We start from the raw sequence: 15,572 nt of genomic DNA on the forward strand, positions 1-15,572 counted from the left end.
TAAATAAAATTCTTTTAGATGCATTTTAATCTAACTGTTATTCATGGTTTTGCGTGTTTTTTTTTTTTATTTTATTATCAAATATCCTTTTTTGTCTCAATGATCATAAACATCAGCAGCACAGAAATAAATTTTTATCGTTTACAAAATCATTTTGTCACATTTAGCTGGGGTTGTTCTTAGTCTACGTTCAGTGAGACGCAGAGGGAAATGTGACTCACAGATCAGATCAGATATGTTTCTAATAACATGCAGGTTAAAATGCGGCTTCATCTAAAACTCAACAAGTGAGATGATTTTATTCTGTAAATGTAACTTTGAGTGTTAGGAAATGTTGAACTTTGATCATGAATCATTCAGCTTTATCCGTGAAATGGACTTTGAAGCGGTTCTGATAGAAGTTAAACTGTAAACTATTTATTAGTTAAAGATTCAAAACAATCCCACTTCATCTGGTTTTACTTTGAAAGTCGGTTACCGGAAGTAATAGCGTGGTTTAAGGCTGATGCTAGCAGGTTTAGAAGATGTCTGAAAGCTTCAGGGCTTTACGCAGCGTCCTCAGGGCTCGGTACCGTTCGGGCTTCAGAGCGCTCCTCCAGCGGAACCAGGCTCCAAAGTATCCGGGCAGCAGGCGGTGGAGCTCGGACACAAACTCAGGTACTGCTCCGGAGCTGCTGCTAGCAGGCTAATGGTAGCATCTCTGGTCGGGAGCTGCTGCTAGCAGGCTAATGGTAGCATCTCTGGTCGGGAGCTGCTGCTAGCAGGCTAATGGTAGCATCTCTCGTCGGGGGTCAGTCAGCTCATCGAAATTTGGATCGGAACCTGCAGGAATCCGGATAGGATGAGGACCAGGACACGTTTATGACTTTATTAAATAAATGCGTCCCTTTAAACTGCTGCTGGTTAAAGATTGTGGCCTGTTCAAAGTTAGCTTTAATGCGACTGAAACAATACGTCAGCCCGGTCCGCCATGTTGTGAGAGGCAAGTTCTCCTGCTGTTAAGAGGATTATGGTAATTGATGACTTAATTTATAATGATTTATGATTAAATTAAGTTATAAACAATAAAATGTTAATTCTGTACTTTAAGGTCCTTCGGACAAAAAATGCGGGGGATTTTATTTAACAGAGAAAATATAAATTTCAGTTAAAATAGCAATATAACTTTAGTTTTTAAATCAGGTTAATTTTTGTTAATATTAATATTTAACTTTGAATGTAAAACTTTTTCTGTTTTTTTCTAAAGCAACAACTTGGTGTTTTTAATGTGCTGTTTAGGAGCTGTTCGGCCACTAGAGGGCGTCAGAGTGCTGGATCTGACCAGGTGAGCTCCGCAGGCAGCTGCTGGTTCTGATCCACCCGGAGGCTGACATGTGCCTGGGTGTGTGCAGGGTTCTGGCCGGTCCGTTTGCCACCATGATCCTGGGAGACCTGGGAGCTGAGGTGATCAAGGTGGAGAGGCCAGGTGAGCGCCCAGGTGTGTTCTGGGTAGTGGCTGAAGGATTGTGGGAAACCTGACTTTTGTAGATGTGGTGGTTCTGTTGGACAGGTGGAGGAGACGACACCAGAACCTGGGGCCCGCCGTTTGTTGCCTCAGAGAGCGTCTACTTCCTGAGCGTCAACCGGAACAAGAAGGTGAAATCGCCCCGCGATAACACAACATATGATGCAACCTGAAATGAAAATATTAGCTTCTTAAATCACGTATTGTTGTTTTCTTTGTTCATCCTAGAGAAGAGTGGAGCCGTTTGGTCAGAGCATGAACACGTTTACTTGGGCACTTTGAGTTATTTACAGATTCTGAAAGAGTTTAAGTTTTCTAATGATGTCAAACACAGAAATAAAAAAAAGAAATTGTTCTTTACTACCAAGTGTTATGCATTAATAACATTTAGGGCTATTTGTGATTTAGAAGCACAATTTAAAAAAATAGACTAGTTGCTTTAGCAGAAGCAAAAAATATTATTCTGCACCATTAAATATAAAATAATTAACAAATTTCTATAATTGTATTTAATAGTATTTAATTAATTTAATCATTTTTAATTAAATAAAAATTACAATAGCTGTTGACGTGAAAGCAGAGAATCATTCATTACCAAGCAAAGTCATAAAAACAAAGAGCCGTTCTGACTAACAGAGTCGATTCCTACCGCATGGAGCCGTTCAAAGGAATCGATTCGCTAATGAACGACATCAGCTTCAGCTTCTTCTGCTCAGATCTTATTCCTGGACTTTTTCTTCCCACCGGTATCTGCAGCTTTTTGTTGAGAACCCGGTTTTAATCCGTCATTCTTTTTAATTCAACCCTTTGCTAAGCTAGCACTTAGCACTCTGAGCTGACGTCACGGCAAATAAACGGTCACTTTATTTGACCGTTTATTTATAAAACGGTCAAATAAAGCCACCAGAGGGCGCCCGCGGATCACCAGTTTGAAAAAGACTGATCTAGTCTGACCTTTGACCTCCGACCGGTTCAGATCCATCTGAGTTCATTTATTTTGGTAAATTTAAAACAAAAACATAAAGAAAATGAAACGATTGTAATAAATAAATGAAAGCTGAGGATTTAGAGAACAGCAGGTTTCTGCTGTTCATGTTTCTATTTCATAACAACTGAAAGCCTGAATGGATCTGATCCACATTCCTCTGTTCCAGAGCATCGCAGTGGACCTGAAGCACCGGAGAGGAGCAGAGGTCATCCAGCAGGTACCGACCCGAGAGGTCACCGGGCAGGGAGGGGGTTCACGGTGTGTGTGTGTTCATGGTGTGTGTGTGTGTTCACAGTGTGTGTGTGTGTGTTCACGGTGTGTGTGTGTTCGCAGTGTGTGTGTGTGTGTGTGTGTTCACGGTGTGTGTGTGTTCGCGGTGTGTGTGTGTTCGCGGTGTGTGTGTGTTCGCAGTGTGTGTGTGTTCACGGTGTGTGTGTGTTCGCGGTGTGTGTGTGTGTTCATGGTGTGTGTGTGTGTTCACGGTGTGTGTGTGCTCAGCTTGCAGGTGTGTGTGACGTCCTGATGGAGAACTTCCTGCCAGGGAATCTTCCTCCGTTGGGTTTAGGATACGCTGAGCTCAGCAGAATCAACCCGCGCCTCGTCTACTGCTCCGTATCAGGTACAGAACCCGACCTGGACTAGGATCTGGATCTGGACCTGGACCAGAACTCTATCTGTGTCTCAGTTCCAACGGTTCTGATGTTCCAGATCAGGGGTGTCAAACTCCAGTCCTCGAGGGCCGCTGTCCTCCAACTTTTAGATGTGCCTCTGCTGCACCACCTGAATAGAATAATTAGGTAATTAAGGCTCTGGAGAACTGATCTACACAAGGAGGAGGTCATTAAGCCATTTCATTCCAGTGTTTTGTACCTGTGGCACATCTAAAAGCTGTAGGACAGCGGCCCTCGAGGACTGGAGTTTGACACCTGTGTTCCAGATCCATGGATCCGTCTCCAGGTCCTGATCCAGTTCCATGTATTTTCCAGAACTTTTTGTAACTTCCTGTTGGAGGCCGACTTTCATCAGCAGATTCCTGAAGCCTCTAACTGAATGGAACCAGCTAGGTTCTGGTTCTGATGTCTCTGTGGTTCTGAACGATTCTGACCCAGTCGGTGACCCGGTTCTCTGTGTCCCAGGTTACGGCCAGACGGGCCCTCAGGCCCGGAGTCCAGGCTACGACTCCATCGCCTCAGCCGTGTCGGGGTTGATGCACATCACCGGGCCGGAGGTCAGAGCTACTTCTGGATCAAACCGGGTCCAAACCGGCGCCAGCTGATCCCATGATGCTTTGCTTCGGCAGGACGGGGAGCCGGTGCGTCCCGGCGTCGCCATGACGGACCTGGCCACGGGGCTGTACGCTCACGGAGCCGTCATGGCCGCCCTGCTGCACAGACAGAAGACAGGAAGAGGAAGTCACATCGACTGCAACCTGCTGTCTGCTCAGGTACCACTTCCTGTCTGTGAGATCACTTCCTGTTTCCCAGGGAACATGAGACTGAGCTGGGGTTTTCCTCCTAAACTCCAGTGAGTGAAGCTGACAGGAAATATGAAGTAGGAAGCAGGAAGTCCAGTAAGTGAAACAGGAAGTGGGAAGTAGGAAGTCCAGTGAGTGAAGCAGGAAGTGGAAAGCAGGAAGTCCGGTGAGTGAAGCAGGAAGCAGGAAGTCCGGCCCCATGTATTGGCTGTGGATCCGTAGCCGCCTGCTGCAGATGTCTGCCTCTCATGTCTCCTGACTGCAGCTGGTTTTTCTCCCTAACGACGTCTCGGTTCCGGCCTCCACATGTGCAGCGGTGCTGCCGCCTCTCTGTGGCTTCCTGCAGTTTAAACACAACCGGGTTCTGATGGACAGAACCACCCGGGAAGCTTCCTGCTGCGTCACAGCGCCGTAACCCAGCGCCTCTCATGGTTTCCTGCTAATCACCAGAAACCGCTGCAGAAATATGACAACAAGCCGACATGATGAAGCCATCAGGGTCTGACGGAGCCGGGTCATCGGCCCGGATGGACCGGTTCTGGTCCTGAGCCGGACCGGAGAGGATCCATTTCTGGGTTCTGATCGGCTTTCAAGGCTCAGACGTCGTTCTGCTGAACAAGCTGAACGTTTTGACCACCATGATGAAACGTGACTCAGTCTGACTCAAACTGAGGAGCGAAGATTCACCATCCAAATAAAATGAAATGAGGATTTTTACTGAATGAGCAGGACAAACTCCAGACAGACAGAATGAACCTCACTGAAACACCAGCAACGTCCAAAAACCGAAAACTCAAAGCTGAGCGACTTTATGAACCAGGAGAACGTTTCCTTACGTTTAGTCATCAGCTGGTCGAGGTAAGGAAGCCTGTGACGGCCATTTTTAGTCTGAAACATGAAAGCAGCGAGCTAGCAGGACGACTGGAACGTTTAAATCTACAGTTTAATGAGCTGCTGTTTACTGAATCAGATTATTTAATCTGATTAAAGAGTTTGGTTCATGTAGACCAAAGTTCAACAGAGACATCCGGGTCAGATGGATGATTATTAACTAGCAAAGATGGAGATTTTCCTTTTTTAAATGTTAGAAAAACATGAGATTCTTTGTTTTTACATTCTAGTTACTCAAAGATCAGCCGTGTAAATCATCAAGGTTCTGCTGAACCGCAGCACTCTGGATTCATGAACCTTGAACAGGAAGTGCTGAGTTTCTCATGCAGCAGAAGAAAGTTCCTGTGTCGTCATGGTTACATGTAACCACGGCAACGCTCCCATCAACAAGTCGTATCAAAACTAAGAGGAAACCACGAACTGTAGCACTTGGACTCCAGATGCACATGCTGGTCTGCTGGGTCAGTTAACGTCTCCGTCTCTGTCCAGGTGTCCTGCCTCAGCCACATCGCTGCCAACTACCTGAACGCAGGGAAGGAGGCCAAGCGCTGGGGGACGGCCCACGAGAGCATCGTACCGTACCAGGTAACCTGGAGAACCTGGAGAACCTGGAAAACTTAATTTTCTGTTGCTGCCATGTTGATGCTAGCTGGTCATAAAGTCAGGCTGAGGCAGCACAGTAGAAGGAAGAAACACTGCCACCTGCAGGTGGGAGTTGGCATTGCCTAAGCTCGATGCTTTTCGCAATTTCTACAGAAAATTTGAGATAAACTCAATTATATATTAGTGGGAAAAAATTCTGGGATCGTTTTTATTTGCATACATCTTTGCAATTGTGGAATAACATAATGGAGGGACTCATCAGTGAAACCTTAAATCTGTTTCCCTCCTGATGGTCCGGTCGACCCGGTTCTACTGGAACCAGAACATCTGCTCCACCTCCAGCTGTTGTGGTTCTGACCCAAACCAACCTGTTCCCCTCCTGGCCTGTGGGGGCGCTGCACCAAGAACCACTGAAGGAAACGACACAGAAACCTCTGAAGACACTGAGAGCAACTTCCTTCTTCACCAGATGGAAACAAGATGGAGGCGTCAGATTTTAGTGTTGGAGGATTTCTCTTTAGTCTTTGGCTGAAGACCAGGAGCCATTTTGCTGCTAGCGCTAGGCTAGCACGTTAGCTTTGGTTGTTTTTACCCAGAATGCTCTGTGCTGTAGTCCACTTCCTGCTTTTGGAGCGGAAGTGGACTACCTCTGGTCCACTTGGCGTTCACATTCAAACTGAACCAGAGTTCACTTAAACCGAACCCAGACCGAGGTTTGGAGGACCAGAGGTCAGAGGTCGGTTAGCGTACACGCCTCACCCACCGGAGTGGGGTCGAAGCGGACTGAACGGAGCTGTTGTAGATTCTCCTGCAGTCCTGAATGAAGTGACTCTCTGGTCAGCAGGGCTCTGACGGATGAGAGTCATGAAGTGAAACCAGGTTTCAGAACCGCAGGGTTGTGGGTCAGATTACCAGGTTCTGATCTGAAACTGGAAACAGCAGAGAGTCTTCCTCTGTGAGGAAGACGTTCCTCTCTGGTCTCCCAACAGATAAACTGTCAGTTCCTCCTCAGGTTTCTCTCCCTGTGAACTCTCCTCAGCCTCCATTCTTGTGGTCTTCTTCTCCGTCCAGCTCCCCAATCTAAACCCGCTGTGAACCGCCTTTCCCATCATGCAGCTCTCCTCCCTTCCTGGCCCGGGGCTGAGCGGATGAAAGCTCCGCGGCGGCTTCGCACATCACAGCAGTCTAAACAACAGGATTAGTGGTTCTGTGGTTTCTGCAGGAGGAGTCCAGACTTTCACATCTTGATCCTGCAGAACTGAGACACCAGAGTCTCTCGGCGCTCAGGGAGGGAAATCTGAAGATGTCCTGATGTTTGACCTTCACTGGTGTTTGACCTTGGACATGATGAGACAACTGTTCAGGTCCCTGTCTGGATCTGATCCAGTGAAAAACGTTAAAAAACAGATTTTTTCTTTGAAAATAGTTCAATGAATGACTGAAAGATGTTGATTCTGCCAAACCACAGAACTCTGACAGGATCAGAACCCGTTTACTGAAAGGGTCAGAACCGTTTACGGGTTCTGATCCTGTCAGAGTAGAGACAGAAACTAGACCTGTTGTGTTACTGGTTCCTGAAGACATTTTCTCTAGTTTATTTCAGCAGTTCAGAGTCACTGATTGGACCAGAGGTCATTTCATTTTGTTTGGACCTTTAGTCCAGGTGTGAGGAGAACCTGATGCGGACCACGGTACCAGACCCAAACCCAGGCAGACCGGCCCCGACCTGAACGAGGCGGCGGTTGGACTGAACCTGAAGCGTTTCTGCTTCATGTTCATCAACAAACCCGACATTTTCACATTTTATTTTTCATAAATGGTTAACAGTTTACTGTCTTAATGCACAAACACACGAACATTTAGTGCATTCAACAGAACCGACTCAGTGTGACGCTCTGCGCCTCCATGCTGCTGCACCTGGATTCTCCTGGATCTTCCTGGATCCTCCTGGATCCTCCTGGATTCTCCTTTATCTTCCTGGATCCTCCTGGATCTTCCTCTGTGTGGGATATTTCTACTCCAACCAGATTTAACTGGTTTGATTTAAAGAGTCTCCACTCCTTACTTTGACTGGACCGTGTCTCTGCTCAGTTTGCTGCTGAACTCTGACCCAGACAGGAAGTGAAAGTTCTGAGAGGTCCATAAGTTCTGCAGAACCTCAGAGTGGGAGTTCAGCCAGCAGGGGGCGCTGGTCTCTCCACTGGGACCCGTCTGCGGCCCAACATGTCCTCCACGTCCCCATGTGGACCAGGTTACCCAGAATCCCCCAGGGCAGCAGATGAAAGCGGCGCCGCGGCGACCAGAGGCTGGCGGTCTGCAGACACCGAGGGGGAGGAGGAAGAGGAGGAGGATGAAGAGGCCTCTGTTCCTGCAGGTTCCTCTGGAGGTTCTGGTTTCATTAAATCTCGTCTCGGTAAATTCCAGCTCCGCCTGCAGGGATCCAACCTGATAAAGGAGCAAACAGCCAGAGCTTCTGACCTGGTTCTGACCCGGTTCTGACGCTAATGAAGCTCCTCAAAGGTCAGATGAAGATCGCTCAGAGGAAGCAGAGACGGTTCTGATGGGTCAGCAGGTCCGTTTAGCAGAACCAACGGCGGTTCTGAGTAACCTGAACAGCTGTCAGAACCTCTCTGGTTCTGTCAGGTTCTGTCAGGTTCTTCCTGTCCAGATCATCAGAATCATCAGAGGTTCTGGTTTCATGTCTGAATGTTTTTAGAGTTTTGTTTTCTGATCCTCCAGGTTTTGGTTCTGGTTCTGATCCAGACCTGAACTGCATTATAGTTCTGAAGCTCTCTGCTGGTTCTGTGAGAAGCAGTGCTAGGCACCGCTAGCTAAAGTGTTAGCTCTGCTTCGCTGTGACTTCAAAATAAGAGCATGAATCAGAACAGGAAGTTGAATAAATTTAGAATTTATCCAGTTTAATTTAGCTAAGCTAAGTACGCTAAAGGTTTCCAGAGCTAACACTAAAGTCTAAAATTAGCTTTAGCCGATTAGCAGAAGTTTCACTCCGCTGGTGGAAAGTTTTCAGACAGACTGATGAGTAGAGTCCAAGTTCTGGTTCTGATCCGGGTCAGTCTGTGGTTCCTCTCAGTGTCTGCTTTGTGTCTGCAGGGCTTCAGAACCAGAGACGGACACCTGGTTCTGGCTGCAGCCAACGACAGGCAGTTTGTCACGGTGTGCCAGGTGGGTTCTGTTCAGCTTGGCTTGGTTCTGACCCGTTTCCTCAGATAGTTTTAACTCTCTTCTACTAGATCTAATGACCCTCGGTTCTGGTTCCAGACCGGTTCTGTTTGAGTCTTCAGGTTAAAATTTGTGGAACCAGTCCGGTTCTGGTTCTGGTTCCAGGCTGATTCTGGTTCCGGACCGGTTCTGGACTGGGCCGCTGTGTTGAAACCCTCTGGTGTCTCACAGTTTAACTGAGACTCCGTCTGTTTGGACCTGCAGGTTCTGGAGCTGCAGGATCTCGCTGCCGACCCAAACTACAGAACCAACCAGCTGAGGGTCCAGAACCGGAAGCAGCTGTTGCAGATTCTGTCCCAGAGGTTTTGTTTGGGCCGTTGGTTGGACCCGGTCTGGGCCCGTGTGGCGGCCGGGTCACAGTCTGGTTCTGTTTGCCAACAGGTTCCTGCAGCAGAACTCTGCTGATTGGCTGAGGAGGTTCCAGGGCTCAGGTGTTCCGGTCGGACCAATCAACAGCATCCAGGAAGTGTTCTCAGAGCCGCAGGTCAGTGCTGAGACGGGCGTGTCCCGATGTTTCCTGTCCCGCATGGACATCTGGTTCTGATCGGGTTCTGATCAGGCTGGTAGGTTCTCTATGGAGATGAACTGGACCAAATTTTGCTCATAAAAAGTCTTTAAAACAGAAAAAAGTTCAGAACTGTTCTCACATTGAGGAGGCGGGGCCTCATATTAAAGGGGCGGGGCTTCAACGCCAAGGAGGGATGATGGGGGATGATGGGAAATTGTTTTCAAAATGCAGCAAAAATCATGTTTTTCTGCTCAGATTTGTGTGGTAGAGTTTTGATGGTAACCCTCCCGACCCCATCAGGGACAAAGGGTGAGCAGAAAATGGATGGATGGATGGATGGATGGATGGATGGATGGATGGATGGAGTACTGATGGTGGTTTAAAGATGTTTTCCTGGATGCAGGGTGAGCTGTCGGCCATGATGCCACTCCGTCTGTCATCATCTTTGAAACTGCAAACAACCCAAAAAACTTGAAACTTGATAAAACTTTATATTTTGAAACTTTTTTTCAGTGTCATAATTATTTTTCCAATTAACTTTTTTTTTAAATGTGAATTTTTGGCACTGATTTAGCTCTGTATTTTCATTCCTGGTTGCGTCAGTCGACCATTTTGGCCTGATTGTCTGAACATCTGTGGTTCTGCTGGTTCCGTCTGACATGATGATGATCTGTTGGCCAGTTGGACCACCATATCCAGTGAAACCAATAAAACCAGTAAAACCAGTGGAACCAAGGAAATCAGTTGGCTAGTTTTAATCCGCAGCATTTCAAACTGGACTCTGGTTTCCTAACCAGCATCACCTCCCAGTCTTAATCCTGGATCGTTCACTTTAATCAACCAGAAGAGCTTTCTGGATGAAAACATGTTGCCTTGGCAACTGACAGGATGTGATCACATGACCAGTTGGTTGTCCTGTCACTGAAAGGTCAGAGGTCGTGCTGCACTGCGTTCACCTGCAGTTATTTACCCATAAATCAGAAGATTTCTGTTAGCATGTTTCTCCGTATGGATGGATGGATTCTGACTGGGTTCTGGCTGGGTTCTCATTGGGTTCTGACTGGGTTCTGGCTGGGTTCTCATTGTGTTCTGACTGGGTTCTCACTGGGTTCTCATTGTGTTCTGAGTGGGTTCTCACTGGGTTCTGAGTGGGTTCTCACTGGGTTCTCACTGGGTTCTCACTGGGTTCTGAGTGGGTTCTGAATGGGTTCTGGCTGGGTTCTCACTGGGTTCTGAGTGGGTTCTCTCTGGGTTCTCACTGGGTTCTGAGTGGGTTCTCTCTGGGTTCTGAGTGGGTTCTCACTGGGTTCTCACTGGGTTCTGAGTGGGTTCTCACTGGGTTCTGAGTGGGTTCTCTCTGGGTTCTGAGTGGGTTCTCTCTGGGTTCTCACTGGGTTCTCACTGGGTTCTGAGTGGGTTCTCTCTGGGTTCTGAGTGGGTTCTCAGTGGGTTCTCTCTGGGTTCTCACTGGGTTCTGAGTGGGTTCTCTCTGGGTTCTGAGTGGGTTCTCACTGGGTTCTCTCTGGGTTCTCACTGGGTTCTCACTGGGTTCTCACTGGGTTCTGATTGTTGACTCCAGAAACTCTAAACTGTCCCTCCATGTCCCAGTGCTGCATCCAGTTAAGTGAATCTCTGAGCCCGCCTCTTTCACAGTAACTCCTGCTCTGAGCCAATCAGAGGGCAGCATGGGTCAGTAGCCCCTCCCTTCAGCTCAGGCCCTGCTCTGAGCCAATCAGAGGGCAGCATGAGTATGTAGTCCCTCCCCTTTGTTGTTCACCATCTGAACCTGGATCAGTTGCTCTTTTGGCCACAGGGAGGCGCTGCAGACCCTGCAGAGGTAGTGGAGGATGGGTCAGGCTGCAGGTGGTTCTCTGATGGTTCTGCTCGATCCTTCAGTCGGATCAGAACTGTCCACTTCCGGTCCCTCAGCTCATCTGAGTGCAGGAAAGCAGCTCCCAACACCACTTGCTGCTGCGGCACGTTAAACCGTGACTCAGAGAGAGTGTGTGTGTGTGTGTGTGTGTGTGTGTGTGTGTGTGTGTGTGTGTGTGTGTGTGTCAGACCGGCCCATCTGCCTCTGAGCTCCAACTTGATTTCCACCAACTTTCTCTGTAACTCAACCCAGGCTGGTTCTGAGAGGTCCTGGATGTTTCATTAAGGCAGAGTGAGGCATGCTGGGAAATGAAGGCAGAGCCTGTCATCCTGAACCAGGTCTTTGTTCTGGAACGGAGTTTCTGGTAGAAAGTCTGGGATCTCCCAGCAGCTGCTGCAGAGAATCACAGCCAGAGAAGAACTGATTCTTTTTACCTGCAGAGGAAATCCTCCTGCTGGAACCCAGCATGGAGACCCGCTGGTTCTGGATGGTGCAAGGTCCAGTTTCATTCATTTCAATTCATTCTGATTCAGTTCAGTTTGGTTCGTTCTGATTCAGTTCCTTCTGATTCAGTTCTTTCTGATTCAGTTCTTTCTGATTCAGTTCAGTTTGGTTCGTTCTGATTCAGTTCATTCTGATTCAGTTCTTTCTGATTCAGTTCAGTTTGGTTCTTTCTGATTCAGTTCATTCTGATTCAGTTCGTTCTGATTCAGTTCTTTCTGATTCAGTTCAGTTTGGTTCGTTCTGATTCAGTTCTTTCTGATTCAGTTCAGTTTGGTTCATTCTGATTCAGTTCTTTCTGATTCAGTTCAGTTTGGTTCGTTCTGATTCAGTTCATTCTGATTCAGTTCTTTCTGGTTCAGTTCAGTTTGGTTTGTTCTGATTCAGTTCGTTCTGATTCAGTTCTTTCTGGTTCAGTTCAGTTCCAGATCTTTCTGGCTTTATTTGATTTGTCCCAGCTGGCAGCAGAGGAGCGTTGGATAAATCTACCTGGAGCATCTCGGCTGCACTTCCTGCCTTCGTCTGTAGCAACAGGAAGCTGGGAGTTCAACCCTGTAGTGACTCTGCTAGCGCCTTGCTGAAGGGAACTACGAAATCAGGATGCTGCTGGTCCTGGTCCTTCTGGATTTGAACCGGCCACCCGGTCCAGAGTTAAACTGGATCAGACCGGTTTGTAGAGCTGAAACTCCTGACTGGATGGGTTTTAGGGAAGGTTCTGGGAAAAAGTCCAAACGTTTAGATCCATTCAGAAGGTTCTGCTGCTTCTCCTGAACTGAAACAACGTTGTCAGTGTTTCAATGATTCGTTTGGATCCAAGAACCCAGAGAAACTCCAGGAAACCGGAACGCCGTCTGCTCCGACCTCGGATCAACGCTTCACCTCAACGCTGGCTGATTTCTCTAGTTTAACCTTTGACCCTCTGCTGGATGAGCCGGGTCTCTTCCTGTGGTGTTGGAGTTCCTCAGGTCGCGTTTGGACCTTCTGCTGCCAGTGGCTCTGTTTGCTCTCCGCTGTGGAAAAAGCTTTATTAGCGTCTGGATCGTGTCGCCTCCCAGCCGGCTGTCAGCCTCCTGGAGCCGGTTCCAGCTGGAGGTGAGAGGAGAGGCAGAGCGGCATCCATCATGAGCAGCAGACGGAGCGCCGTCCTCAGCCTGTCAGCAGGTGGACATAAAGGAGACGGAGGCGAGACGGAGAACTCCTTAATGTCCGATTAGCACCAGATTTATCAGGCGTGGCGGCATTCCTCTGCAGCTGGACTCATCCTTCACCGCGCTGAAGGCCGGATCTACCTGAACGCCCTGAGGAACGCCAGCAGAGCAGATGGTCATGTCGATGATCGCTGTTTCTGATAACGGACATTCTGCAGCTTCCTGGTCTTTTCTCTCCTGGCCAGCAGGGGGCAGCACTCCGCTGACACAGACTCTGGGCCGCGGTTCCCTTCCAGCTGATGGATCACCTTTCCTAACTGCTGGATGGCTGTGGCAGCGCTCTGCTGGTTGTTGGAGCGCTGCATCAGGATTGGCTGGATTTAGAGTCCTGCTGACAGAAACCTGAAGCTGACCCGGATAAACCGCAGGATGACGACCCAACGCTCTGGGGAGACATGGCTCCGCTCCAGATGAGAGCCGGTCTGACGGAGACGGAGCTGGTCTGGGACAGGAGACCTGTGGTGGACATGACGGGCTTCAGACGTTAAATAAAACCATTACCATCTCAGACCTCCATGATGGAGACAGATGGAGGACAAAAGAAGGACCCACTGAGGGACATGTGGACCTGCTGCACTTCCTCATTAGAAACCTGAACAGCAGGGGGCAGACTCATTTAGGACCTTCATAAATCAGCAGAAGAAGAAACGCTGACCCTGGTTCCACGAAGCGGTTCAGGAAGAATCTTCTGGATCATCTCCTTCTGGATCTACTGCACCTCATTGAGGAAACGGGTCCATTCGGTCCGGTCTGGTGGTACCTGCAAACCTCCCTGTCTCCTCCTCACATCAGTGTCTTGGTTCTGGTTCTGGTTCAGGCCCAGCTCTGTGGTTTTCCTCTGGCGGTTTGGAAGGCGTTCAGCTTGTTCCTCTGCTGTGAATCTGAGGCTGAGCAGATAAATGGCGGCTGTGACATCACGGCGAGCGGCGCTAGCGCTGAGCGAGCGGATCGTAACTCAGCAGCAGAGGGAGTAAAACCAACATGTGAGCGAGATGTTCCTCTGCTCGGCGGGAGATCCATCATTGCAGATAGCAATCCCAGATGATCCCGTCTGACGGCTCCACTGTGTGGGCCGGCCGCAGCAGATTTATGGGTCCGCTCAAAGGTCCGCCAGCCGCACGGATCTCCTACTGAGTCGTTTAGCAGAACCTGGAGGTTCTGAAGGCTGAGGACAACATGGAGCTAATGGTGGTGCTGCAGCGACGCTTCAGCAAGGAGACGCAACAACGACAACAAGCTGAAACCATGGAAACCAAAGAGACGCAGCAACAACGAGCTGAAACCATGGAAACCAAAGAGACGCAGCAACAACGAGCTGAAACCAGTCCACTGGTCTCTGCTGGAACAATGTTATAATCATCATGATCCGAGATCCGAAGATCATCTGTTTCTTTGTTTGTGTTCATTTCAATCAGAGCGACCTCTGAACTGTTTGAGTAAACAAATGAACAAACGAATGAACTGAGTGTGTTTCTCTTATTCTGATACAGACGGATGGATAAGGGTCATTATAAGGTCACCAGTAGGGCCATAACATCACCAGTTACATGGTTAGGGTTACTAATGGAGCATCATGGTCACTGTTGGGGCCGTAGAGTCGCTGACTGGGTCGCTGAGGTCAGCAATGTTGACGTTATTCACTGGTTGCTGGTCGCTGGTCCTACCTGGTACCGGCTCAGTGTTTGGGTCGCCTGATGAAACCTACATGTCCCAACGATGCCATGTGACACGTTTGGTCTCGACCTAAGCTGTGAGATGAAACCTGAGTCTCCTGACTCCTCTCTCAAACCGCTGATGTCCCGTCCTCAGTGTGGACCCAGCCGTCTTCGGTCCTGTCTTTGAGTCTGAACTGTTTAGGACTGAAGGAACCTTTTGGACGACAGAAGAAATGTCTTCCAGGAACAAGAGGTTGAGGATTTCAGATGCTGATGGTGACGGGGTTAGGGTTAGGGTTAGGGTTAACCCTGTGGGGTTAACGGGAGTTTCCCACTTGCTGCTGGTTTTCTCCAGAACCAGACAGTAGAAATCTGATATTTTCTGTTTTCTCTCACCATCAGATCTAAACAGATCTGTGTTTGATTGCTTCAGAGCTTCAGGATCGATTAGTTTCAGACTGAAACCCGACTGTGACTCCTGAGGTAACGGACACGCTCATGAACTTTGACCTTTTCACTTCCAGCTGCTGCTAATCTTCACAGCCGGGACAGAAGTTCTGTTGAGGATCGTCTAAACTTTCAGATTTGTTGACCAAACATGACAGCCTCCATTCAGCAGCAGAGGTCTGTGCAGCATGTTGACACAGAGAAGAAGCTGCTTATTATTCCCTCTAGTTGCTCCTCCCGTGACCTCTGACCTCACATTACTCACATTACCTCTGTTTGGTCTGCGAGGAGCTTTAGTGTCGGTCCTGCAGACTCCAGATGTGACATTCGCTGACGCTTTGAGGGAATCCGTAAATTAAAGGTGTCAGAAGCCTGTGGGCAGTTCGGGGATATATTTCTGCTGCGCTGCAGGTCTAGAAGGCCTGGAAGGCCTGGAAGGCCTTCTGCTGGAATCAGTCCGGTCCATGAAAGCTTCCCAGATGTTGTCCGCTCTGCCTGAGCGAGGCGGAGCGGCGAAGACACTGCTGTCGCTCTGGAAGAAGAATCACCTCGGCTCTGACTCCGGTACGGCTTCCTGAAAAAACCTGGAGCTCCCAGTCCATCTCCATGCTGCTTTCCAGGAACACCGAGGTTCTGGTTTGATTTACGGCTCCCAGAAACGAAATGATTCAGTTGTTTGG

General features: G+C 48.6%; 1 protein-coding gene across 3 annotated transcripts in view; it reads left to right on the forward strand.

Moving 5' to 3' along the window:
- The first annotated feature begins 479 nt into the window (after nucleotides 1-479).
- sugct (succinyl-CoA:glutarate-CoA transferase) overlaps nucleotides 480-15,572 on the forward strand; it is a 33,333-nt gene continuing 18,240 nt past the window's right edge. Inside the window, exons 1-12 of one of the 3 annotated variants that reach the window (XM_023326251.1) lie at nucleotides 480-657; nucleotides 1,279-1,324; nucleotides 1,392-1,465; nucleotides 1,550-1,635; nucleotides 2,659-2,709; nucleotides 2,991-3,111; nucleotides 3,629-3,720; nucleotides 3,793-3,936; nucleotides 5,347-5,442; nucleotides 8,572-8,643; nucleotides 8,905-9,002; nucleotides 9,082-9,184. In XM_023326251.1, the coding sequence (XP_023182019.1) occupies nucleotides 525-657; nucleotides 1,279-1,324; nucleotides 1,392-1,465; nucleotides 1,550-1,635; nucleotides 2,659-2,709; nucleotides 2,991-3,111; nucleotides 3,629-3,720; nucleotides 3,793-3,936; nucleotides 5,347-5,442; nucleotides 8,572-8,643; nucleotides 8,905-9,002; nucleotides 9,082-9,184 (1,116 nt within the window). In that variant the 5' untranslated portion in view covers nucleotides 480-524. The other 2 variants (XM_023326253.1, XM_023326252.1) reach the window with 2 other exon arrangements.

This window comes from Xiphophorus maculatus, chromosome 21, assembly GCF_002775205.1.
Source record: "Xiphophorus maculatus strain JP 163 A chromosome 21, X_maculatus-5.0-male, whole genome shotgun sequence".
NCBI lineage: Eukaryota > Metazoa > Chordata > Actinopteri > Cyprinodontiformes > Poeciliidae > Xiphophorus > Xiphophorus maculatus.